General features: G+C 54.2%; 1 protein-coding gene across 1 annotated transcript in view; it reads left to right on the top strand.

Moving 5' to 3' along the window:
* CNTN6 (contactin 6) overlaps positions 1–11,154 on the top strand; it is a 213,563-nt gene that overhangs the window by 125,375 nt on the left and 77,034 nt on the right. The window contains exons 6-7 of the mRNA XM_039836823.1: positions 7,158–7,361; positions 9,380–9,482. Of these exons, the coding sequence (XP_039692757.1) occupies positions 7,158–7,361; positions 9,380–9,482 (307 nt within the window). The remainder of the gene's footprint in view (positions 1–7,157; positions 7,362–9,379; positions 9,483–11,154) is intronic.

Here is an 11,154-nt window from a genome sequence, read left to right as displayed (position 1 = left end):
TAGATAGATAGATAGATAGATAGATAGATAGATAGATGATGGACAGACAGACAGCTATACTTTTCCATTACTTACTACGTAACAAACTGCCGAAAGCTTCAAGCAACCCCCTTATTAGAACACAGCTCTGTAGGTCAGAAGCCGAGGGACAGTGTGGCCGGGCTCTGCCCAGGTTCTCACAAGGATAAACTCAAGGTCACGACTAGATGGGGGTCTCTTCTGGAAATCCGCAGGAGGAAGCCACCCCGGGCTCCTCCGGGCTGTCGACAGAGGCGCTCCGGCTCTGCCACCTCGCTCTGCGTGCCCCGTCGCAGCCGTGCGGTGACAGGGAGGGGACCCTGTCAGGCAGCCGAGTTCCGAGGCTTTATCCCTGACGCGCTCACAATGAGCGTGCAAAACGCTTCTCAGCGAGGAGGCCTGAGAGTGAGAGCCAGCGTGGACTAGGCTGACCCCCGTCAGCCCGGCCGGCAAAGCGTGGCTGCAGGGCCGAGGCAGAAGGGAGAGTGTGCGGGCGGGTGTCCCAAAGCCGCCGTCGGTCCAACTCAGTGACACAGGGCGGCCGGCCCAGGGCAGAGGCCCAGGCGCCGTCCCGTGGCTGCCTCTCTCCCGAGGAGCCGCGGGCAGCCTGGGCCTCCGTGCGACACCTGCCCCAGCGTCTCAGGGGACCACAGGCACCGCTGTGCCGCTCCGAGGGGCGGTTCGCTGATGAAGGTCACTCCGGGGGGAAAGTCCCCTCGGGGAACAAGGCAGGAACGCCGGGACACGAGACTGGCACGTTTCGCTTTCTGTCCTGGAAACGCGACGTTTGGAGACAACGCAGGAGCGTTCTCTGCGCTCTGAGGAGAGAGGCACACTCCCGTCCCTCATCGGCTTCCCGGCCAGCGACACGCTGCACGAACGGGACCGACCCTGGGCCGGGCCGGCCGGCCTCAGCCCTCATTTTCATCTCCGAAATCTTTCAGAGACATGTGATTTGACCGAGTCCTGGGGCGGGACGCAGAGACGGCCACGGCGCGCATCCGACTGACACTCCAGCTTCGCGATTCACGGTCCCCGTCCCTGTCCTTGCTCCCGAACTCTCCCGCTCGTGGCCTGTGCCGCCCACGCCTCCCACGCACTCTCCCGCTGGCCCCTCTCGACCTGTCACACCTCTTCCCCTTAACCTGGACGCTCGTCTCACAAAAATCCGGTCCCCGACTCAGCCCCTTGGGGTTCGGCGGAACTAAGGCCTGGTCGTCGGATAAATGAAGACCTTTTGTTTGCCCCGCTGTGTCGTTGGAGGGTCCTCCGGTCACCTCTCTGCACGCAGGCTTTTGTCACAGGAGGACGCGGTGCGATACTTCCTTGACTTACGCGTTCGGGGGACGGTCGTCGAGCCTCGCGGTGGACGTTGGCCGCTCCGGGCAGAGGGCACACTAGGGTGTCACTCGCCTCAAGGGTGAGCTTTCGTTCGGGGCCTGGGTCACGTGCACAAAGACTCTGCACGCGCATTTTCACCAGGACCGAAAGCAGAATTGTCTCTCAATGTGCACAGTGAGCATAAGACCAGGGCCGCGGCCGGAGCTGAAGCAGCGGGTCGGTGTTCGTGGGTGCGGTGAGTCGGGCCAGCCTCGCGTGACGTTTTACTTAAAAGCCACAGCGGGAGGAGATGATACGTGTTGTCCGAAGTGGCTAAAAATCACCGTCTCCGCGAAGCAACGGCTTCGCCAGGTCCAAAGTAAAGCACGTTCTTTCGCCGTTCTCTGCATGTAAAGCTCTCAGTCCCGGGCTCGAACGCTCGTAGGTGTAAATTTTGTTTTCGAGACCACGTCTGCTTCTCCTCGGGGACAGCCCTGCAGCCGTCTAAGAGCGACGTGGAGCCGGCGGCTCGGGGCGTCTGCGGCTGTGGCAGGACCACGGCGGCGTCGCCGAGCCACGGTTTGTACTTACGTCGATAAAAGCGTTGACGATTCAACTTACGTTGAAAGTTAGTCCCAGGAAAGTTTCAGAATTCGGTTCCGAAATAATGAGAAAACCTACACGGAGAAAAAAGGCTGAATTTCCGTATCCCCTTCCTGCCCATCGGCTCGTTTTCTCGCTGGGTCTGGCGTGAGTGACGGCCGTGCCGTCCTAGTGGGTGGCCGCAGTGACGGGCCATCCCCGGGCCGCGGGAATGTGTCGAGCCGGGTATTCCCGGCAGCTGCCTGGTGCTGTAGCAATAATACTTGTGATAACGATCGTCCTCACGGAACTTCTGTCCTACGCTCACTCGACAACTATGTGTTGTGTATTTACGGAGTGACATTCGCTTTACTGCGTTTTAGGAATAAAGCGACGACTTAGCTCCATGAATCTCACAACTAAGAAACACAATTTTAGGAGCGTCAGCGTGACAGCGGGTAGGAGCGGCCACGGGGAACAGCGGGCAGGGAGTGCTGGGCGTTGCTGTCCCGGGCTCGGAGGTCACGGAAGGCTTTCCCGACGTGGGTGCAGGGAGCTGCCAGCGTGGAGCGGGGGCCAGAGAGCGCAGGCCCGGGGTGGCCGCGTCGGGCGTGGCGGAGTGACGGCAGCGAGGCTGGGCTGGAGGCAGGAAGACGGGCTGCTTTCAAGGCACCCCAGACCCGCGGGTTTTTCTGGGTCTGAGGTTAGGACGCACCGTATGGGGCCGAGCAGAGGACCGATGTGCTTTCCCCGACTTCATTCTGGACGCTAGGCCACACGGCGGCAAGGACACAAGCTGTGATGACCATGACTCAGGGGAGGATGGTGCCGGCTTGAACCGGATGATGACAGCGGACAGGTGGATGAGTAGCCGGCTGCAGCACGCAGTTGGGAGGCAGAGCTGAGACCAGTTCCTGAAAGATGGGGGTAGACTGCAAGAGAAGGCGAGGGGGAACCCCGAGATTCCAGCTAAGCAACTGGAAGAAAGGGGTGTCGTTCGCTGGGGTGAGCCCAGCTGAGGGACAGCAGGTTGGGCTGGGGAATCGAGAATCTGTTTGAGACATATTACTTTCGGGTGTCTGTTTGGAGCAGGCAGCTGGAGTTACATGCCTCGGGAGAAAGTTCTGGTTTGGAGAACTAAATCTGGGGTCGCCCTGTAGAATCGGCATTTAACACCATGTGCTCGGGAGAGCGTGTGGCCCGCTGTGCACCAGGCACCCAGCTCAGCCGTGGCTCACTTCACAGCTCAGGGACCAGGTCTCCGTCTCACAAATGAGTGAGCGTGGTTAAGAGGTGAGTGCTAGCCTGACCACGGCCATGGGTCTGCAGGTCGAGGTGACGCTGTCTAAACACTACTCGTTTATTCTGCTGCCCAGTTTGTCTCGTACGATCCGGGCCACACCGGACACTTACTCGCTGAACAAAGTGTCCGCCGAGGTGGCAAGTGTCCTTATCGCTGCTGGGGCATTAAACGTCCTTAACGCCACCCGGAGGCACCTCGACCCGCCTGAGATTCGTGTGTCCTTTTAGAACCAGAAAGGGGACGGCCGTCCCCGTCCACACAGCTGACGGAGTCGCGGCGTCCATTCCTCCAGGTCCAGGGCTGTGTCACCCGCCACCCTCCGTAGCGTCTCGTTCACCCCCGGGAAGAACGTCCCCCTCACCGTCCAGCCGGTGGAACAGAACTCCGTGCCGCAGCCCGTTGCCACCGCATCGTGCAGGGCCTCTCTGCCTCAGCACGACTGACAGTTTAGGGGGGCGACTGTCGTGGGGACCGTCCTGCACATTGTCGAGACTTTAGTAACATCCGTGGCCTCTTCCCGCTCGATGACATGTGTGCTCCCTGTCCCAGCTGGTTAGTGGGAAGGTCGCCGAGCACCTCCCGACAGGCCAAGTGCCTTTGGGGCCGAGGCCCTGGCTTGGCCGGTCTCGTAGTGTCCTTGCCTTGCGGCCCCCGTGGAGGGCAGGACCGAGAGGGAGAGAGGAAGCCCGGGCCTCGGCCGCTGTGTCTTCATTTTGCCCGGGAGGGGCTGGCCGGGCTGCAGTGGGTCCCAGAGTCCTCTGCACCTGGCAGTCCCAGGGTCCGAGGCCGAGACTGGCATTGGCCTGCAAGCTACGAGTCCAGCCAGGAGGTGTGTAGGTCCGAAGGCCCTCGTAACACCGAGGTGGCTGCGTCATAAGTGGGGAGCGATGGGATCTCAAATCCGAGTGGCCGTGAAGCTGTCACTCTCTGGGTGACATCACGAACCGGCTCGGCGCCCATGCTGACGGCTTCCTCGCAGGAAGGGAATCATTTTCCTCGGGTTAGGTCTCTGCCGCTGAGCTAACATGACCTTGATTTACCTCCGAAGAGCCAGTCGCATTAACCCTGGAGCCCTGCACAGGGTTTGCGGTAAAGCACACTCCTTCTGGAATGTCCCAAAGGGGGCTTTATGCACTAAATCTGAGCACTATGCTTCAGGTGCTTCATTCCACTTATTTATTTTCCACCTCAAGAAAAACACGCTGCCTGTTTGGGGTCCATTCCTCAGAGCTCACAGAGGCCCTCCACGCCATTCCCGGTCCCTGTCACTCGAGACACCGCCCCCCCAATAAAAACGACATCCCGGATCATGGGCATAATTGCACGTGTCTTTTGTATTTCTATCTTAAACGTACAGTATAAGACAGACGGCTGTACAAGATGTCAAAACACGATCGGGCTCTGGGGGAAACAGGATTCGTTGGCTGCTTGAGGGAGCAGCAGACAGAGTCCTCAGCTGCTCGCCGCGGATCTGCTGTGCTGAGAGTTACTAAAATCTGGGAGGACGCGGGCGTGTGAAGCTGCAGACGACACGTCGGGAAGGACGGGTCACATTTCTGCTGGGACGGCCCCACCGCATTGTTTCAGGGACACGCACCACAGTCATTAATAACAGATAAATGTCATGGGCGGTGGGGAAATATTTTAAAAATGCAACGGTTTCCACTTAAGTGGCTCATGCATTATACATTTAATTAAGAAAAGCCAAATGGGAAGGATTTCACACGTTTAATTTGCAGGGTATCTTTTTCTTTCCCCATTAAAAATACCCAAATTAGGCACACAGGAGCTGGCGATGACATGGCACGGAGGAAGGCCGCGGCGCGGACTGTTCTGGGGACAGGCGTCCGTGGCAGGAAGGAAGCTCGTGACAGCACCGGCCAGCCGTCCGGGGCAGGGCAGGAAAGGGCCCCTGGATTCTCTGTCCCGCCACCTGTTCACCGGGAAGACGAGAGCGAGGGCTGGACGGCGCCCCGGCCCTCCTTCCCAGGCATCCCAGCGTCTCCGGCCCGAGGTGCCCGGTCCTCCAGGCTCCCTCGCCGCCCCCTAGGCAGGTGTCCAAGGGGTGCCCCACCCCCGTCAGGACCCACGCTTGCCTTTGCTCCTTCATGCAGAGGACCCTGAGTTTCGCTCTTGATGCCGGGGACTGTCAGCGCGGAGATGGCCCCGGTGCCAGCGTCCCTGGAGGCTGTCAGGACGCCAGTTCCCGGAGCAGCGGTGGGGTCCGGGGTGGGGGGCGTGTCGTGCCACGGCCTCCTGCGGTGTGACGCGCACTCGGCTCCATACCCCGCTCTCGGGAGGCCGCTTCGCAGAGAGGAATTACTTTTTATAGGTTTCACAATGCGTTCTATCCCTGCTAATAAAGCTATAAACACGGGAGTGACTTCGAATGACAGATTAACCTTTAGCTCTAGAAGATTCTGCGGGAATTGAACTCGGGGCAGGAGCGTTGATGGGGACGGAACGGGGGCGAGGAACAGCTGTCCCGATGTCACAGGCTGGGACATGCAGGCAGCTCGGGGTTTGCGAGAGCTCTGCGGGTGGGGGGCTCCTTGCAAACCTGCGGAGCGGGCGGTGGTGGCCGAGGACGAGCAGAGGGTTTGGCATCTCGGGGGCCCAGGCTCAGGTCAGGCCCCGTCCGCGTGTCCGTGATATCGCTGTGGGAAATTGCCTTTGCGCCCCTGGCTCCAGGCTCCCCGTGTGTAACGGGCCAGCCAGCGGCGACCGGGCGGCTTCACCGCACGGATAGCTGGGGTGATGGAGCAGGTGTGACATGAACGCGCGTTCTGATTTTCGCGTTGTCCTTTATGGGATCTTTTCTCCTGCTGGACCCCGCTCTTCCCGCAGCCGCTGAAAGCTCCGCTGTCGAAGGATGTACCACGTAGCGGAACAGAGCAAAACGGGTTCGGAGGGAAAGGAGCTCGCCGAGGGAGGGAGGGGCGTGACGGCGTCGGGGCCCAAGATTATAGGGTAAAGGAAACGAAGATTTGGGGGGACCAGGTGGCACCCTGTCATTCTCGTTGAGTGAAGGGGGTGACCTGGGCTTTTAGGGAGGGGAGCCTGGTCCTCTCCCCAAACAGATGTCAAATAAACACCCCGAAGCTGAGACATGGCCTTGGAAATTTGCTCGAGATCCTGTTGGCTCCACAGGAGGCTCAAACGCCGAGGCGTCACTGACAGGAGACTCTGAGCTGCATCTTCCCTCCTCTTTATACTGAAGAAAACATCCTACCAGCGGGCTCTCTGGTTTCCAAGAAAAACTCTGAGCCTCTCTTTGGTGGAGATGAGCAACTAGCTTAGAAGTGAGGCAGCGAAGGACATCGGCGACGAGGCCGGAGACCTCCCGAAATGACGGGGACCTCAGCGGGGGCCGGCGAAGGAAGACGAAGGTCTGATAGCTGGGAACAGCGCAGGAGCATCAAAGCGCATTTCCAAAAATGAAACAAGAAGCGAGCCGCGCGTGTGGACGCTCGATCCCAAAGCGTGACTCTTAGGGGGCCCAAAGGGACGCTGCGGGTGGGGAAGACCACCCAGAAACGTAGCTGCGACTGCCCATCGACTGCAAAAATAAACCTTTTTCGACATCTCAAGTGAAACTCATCCATCCTCTGCTTGGTCATGTCTCGTGATGGACAGCGCGTTACCTCGTAAACCAGCCGCTGCTCTTGCTGCGACGTGTGGACCTGCCTTCGGGTGTTAAGGGTGTCCTGTCACCCCCACCGGCCGCAGTTACTGCTGTTGCGTTCTGGGCCTCGCGGGCAGGACGACTGTAGCATTTACCATCCAAACTGGGATATGTTTGAATATAAGAGAATATTACAGTTCCCCCAGGCAGAGAAGGGCCCCGTCTCGTCTACTCATGGGTCAGCAGGGCACAGTCCCCTCAGCTGAGAGGGAATCCAGTAAGGGATTACATTTCCTTTCTGTCTTCCAGGTTTATCTTACGCGTGGACCTTCAACGATAACCCTTTGCACGTCCAAGAGGACAGCAGGCGGTTTGTGTCTCAAGAGACGGGGAACTTGTACATCGCCAAGGTGGAGCCGTCAGACGTGGGCAACTACACCTGCTTCGTCACGAACCGGGAAGCCCGGAGGAGCGTCCGGGGGCCGCCCACGCCCTTGCTGCAGCGCCCCGACGGTAAGACGCTGGCTTGTCTTGGGGACAGGCTCTCGGGGCCTGGGCAGGTCGGCGGAGCCCTGGGCTTCCCTCTGCCTCGGGGGGAGACACATCGTCTCTGAGTTGAGCTCAGCTCACAAATGTGATGAAAATCAGGTCTTATCAAAAATGATAACGGAAAATTCTGCGATTCGCCCCAACGGGCCAGAATGCATGATTCTGGATCTCTACGGTGCTGTGTCTCCTCTGCGGTGGGACAGACCGTCTCGTCAATGCCGAGGGAGTACTTTGTGGAAACTGGTGTCCGTCTGGGGGGCAGGCGTGTGTGTGTGCACGTGTAGGCGCTGCCGAGTCGATTCGTCGAATCGATGTATTTTCAACGATCGTGTGACGCAGCTTCTCTTTAATGCCTCTTTCTTTCCCACATTTGTCTTTTTTTGTTCACCTTCTGTTTACCTGACTGGAGACGTGGGGGGAGGGGGGAATGACCTCCGAAGAAAGGAAAGCAAGCCAGCGTTGACGACGAGCGTCGCAGAGATTCATAGTCACTATACTGCTCCAGGAAGCGTATGTCAGACGGGTCTCTGACGAGTTCTGGAGCTCGTCAAGTCATAGCTGGTGCAAGATCGAGAGAACAGAAAACCCCGGGGGGTCACTGAAGTAGGAAAATCCTCCAGTCGACTCTGTAATTAAATATTCACAGTGAGAAATGGAAGGATGGAAAGTCTGCTCATGCATTTTTATGATCCGATTCTGGACTTGAAATGGGATGCCTCGCAGTTTTCCTCCCTCTGCGGAGTTTAAGAAAAGATGATGAGGCTAAGAATGGCCAGTGGAGTCGCTGGCTTGTGAGCCGTCACGCGCAGAGAGTTCTCCTGCATCCGTCCACCTTTTTCTGTTTATTCTTAGTTCCGGCCCCTCCCCGTCCTGACTCCTTTACGTCTCCGTCCCTTCTACCCCCTTCAACACGTTTCCATTAACAGCAGACGCAATGTTTAGAAAGTGAAGCTTCTCCCAAAAATAGTCACTCAGAAAGTACCAGACATCAGGGACGCGGAAAATAAACCACCGACTTAGGTGGATAACGCGGTGCTCCCCGCCCGCTCCCCAGAGCCCGTGGGAGCGCCCGGAAGGGTCGAGGTCTCAAAAATGAGGTGTTCCTATTATGTATGTGTTTTGCAACTTTTGCCTTTCGTGCAATTGTACCAGCCACCAATAACCATTTATTTTAGGAAGATATCACTCCAGTGTTTGGCGTTTAAGTAAAGAGACGATCGGAAGTTTGAATAATCTCAACTCGTCATTGGTTACATTAATCAGGCTAAGGAGGCGCAGCCCTGCCTGTCGCAACTCCTCGGGCACAGAGCTTATTTAAAACATCGTAGGCTGCTGCCCGTTCTTGCCTTAGCCACACCCGCAGTTCCTTACTGGGAATTTTAAAACTGAAAACAAGCATGTTTTTTTTAATAAGTGCACAGTAACCTGATTTAGTGGCAAAACCTCAAGAAAATGACAGGAATATTTTTGTGTTTACGTATCCCAACCGGTGTGATTACTTCACGGATTTTGTTGCAGACACACCGAGATTTCGGGTTGAGAGAGGCCATGTCAGGCCTCAGATGGCGTTAACCAAAACTTCTTTATTCCCCAACCGATCTGACCCCATGAGTTCCAAGAAGGGTCCCAGATCTGGGTGTCTTTAGAGAGTACTCTCCGTGTCAGCTCAGAAGCATTTTAGAATCTAGGTGTATGGATGACACTCATTCTTCTTAAGACGCTCATGTGGGGCACAGGGAAATTGGGGGTGCCTCTTTGCTGGCGCTTCGATATAGTCTAGATATTTATTTTTCGGGGTAGAGGGGAAGTGATGAATTCCTTAAATGACATCATGACGTTCCCTTGCTCTCTGTCGCTCATTAAAGTATTATGTAAAATATTAACGGAAGGATGAAATAATCAGATTTTGGTTAACGAAACGTTTGCTTCACAGAAAACTTCTGCTCTCCAGAAATGCTGCCAGCTCTTTTGATATTTAACAGGTGTGATGGGGGAGTATGAGCCAAAGATTGAAGTGCGTTTTCCTGACACTATACAAGCCGCAAAGGATTCATCTGTAAAACTGGAATGCTTTGCCCTTGGAAAGTAAGGTTGTTTCGTTTTGTTTTGTTTTGTTTCCTGGTGTTTTAATTAAAAAAAAACAAAAAACAAAAAACAAAAAACAAAAACCTTTTTGTTATTCAAACATTGCTCTAAGGTAAATTACCAAGTAGATTTCAAATGCCGGGCGAAAGTGAAACTTTCTGATGAGAATTTGAACAAACGTGCCTAATACTCTGAAAATGATCCGGGCTGCGATTCTCCCCTAAATGTCTGGTGTCCCCTCGAGTTTGAGCGTAACGAGGCCCATTCGGGCAGCACCCGGCAAAAGGGTAAGTGAGCCCGTGTCAGGCGGTGGGCGGGCAAGCCGCTGCGCCCTCGATGTGCCCTGCGTCCAGACGGGCATCGCCTGCAGGGTGGCCCGGCTTGATTAATCAGCGGTGATTGTAAGTGAAAACCTTGCACCGCTGGTTTCTAAAATAAGACTAATTGAAGGTCATTGTCCACGGTGGGTAATTAGAACTGAGCCCAGCTGGCCCCGGCGGCGGAGGTGTTCTGTTCCACTCAGATACGTGTTTATCGCCATCGGGTTTGGAATGCTTCGAAGTCCGCGGAACATCTATCTATACTTCTTGCATGTGATATTTAGACATCTCTTTATCTTTGGGGAATAGGCACAATTTATTTTTATGCCTCTGAACACCAGTCCCCAAATAACGAGACAGACAGACTAGATCTGCCTTTTTTAAACACGGATGTGCGTGTGAGTTACCTGGGCACGTGGTTGAATTGAGATTCTGTGGGTCTGCACTGAGATATGACTTCATTTCCAGCCAGCTTCCACGTGAGAGTGATTCTCGTTGTCTGTAGAACACACTTTGAATAGTGAGAGACTTGACTCTCACCAGCAGATTTGAGGGATACCTTTAAATCCGGAGTCTGTTCCAACGCAGTCATCGCCTTGAGAAACGGTGATTGACAGTCCAGTCTGTGGGAGACAGCCCTGAAAGTCTCCATCTTGTTTTTACAGAAACTTTATACAACCCAAGTAATGCTGGTTACGAAGTCTCATAGTTTCCGTTCTATGCATGAAATTTTGTCGATCTTTAAAATAACTTTTTCAGGTTATTCATTTTTCATGTATTAAAAAGTTCGTTTTTTATTTTCATACAGTACTGGTCCCATAATATTTGTCCAATAATTATTGATCGATTAAATTATTCATAAGAAGGTGACAAACAGGGACTTTATGTCACAGTTTTCATTTGTTTGCCTGCCTTTTAGATATGATGGACTTTGACCTTTTCCAGGCTTTCTCGGAAATTTTACAAAAAGAAAATGTTTGTCAGCAAAATACTTTGAGAGTTAGATGATTTATTTAAAAGGAAAACCAACGAAAGCTATCTGAAAAGAATATCAATAGCTTTTTCTACCATATTTGGCATCAGAAAGTATGGATTCCTGAAAATTTAAAAATACTTACGTAATAAATAACTAAAAATTATTGAGACTAGTTTTCAAGACTCTTACATAAATAAATTTCATTTGTTAAGCACGTATAACTAAGAATTTATGATATATATAATCTATTACATATGTTATATATATATAATCTCCATAATGACAAGAGGAATGTCATATTTTTATTGTTTATGACAAAATCGAGGCTCAGCTTGGATGAATAACCTGTTCCATAGCACACCCGTATGAGGAAGGT

This window comes from Pteropus medius, unplaced genomic scaffold, assembly GCF_902729225.1.
Source record: "Pteropus medius unplaced genomic scaffold, Ma_sr-lr_union100, whole genome shotgun sequence".
NCBI classification, from domain to species: Eukaryota; Metazoa; Chordata; class Mammalia; order Chiroptera; family Pteropodidae; genus Pteropus; species Pteropus medius.
The sequence above is the reverse complement of the archived record's forward strand: the minus strand, read 5'-3'. Positions and strand labels throughout refer to the sequence as shown.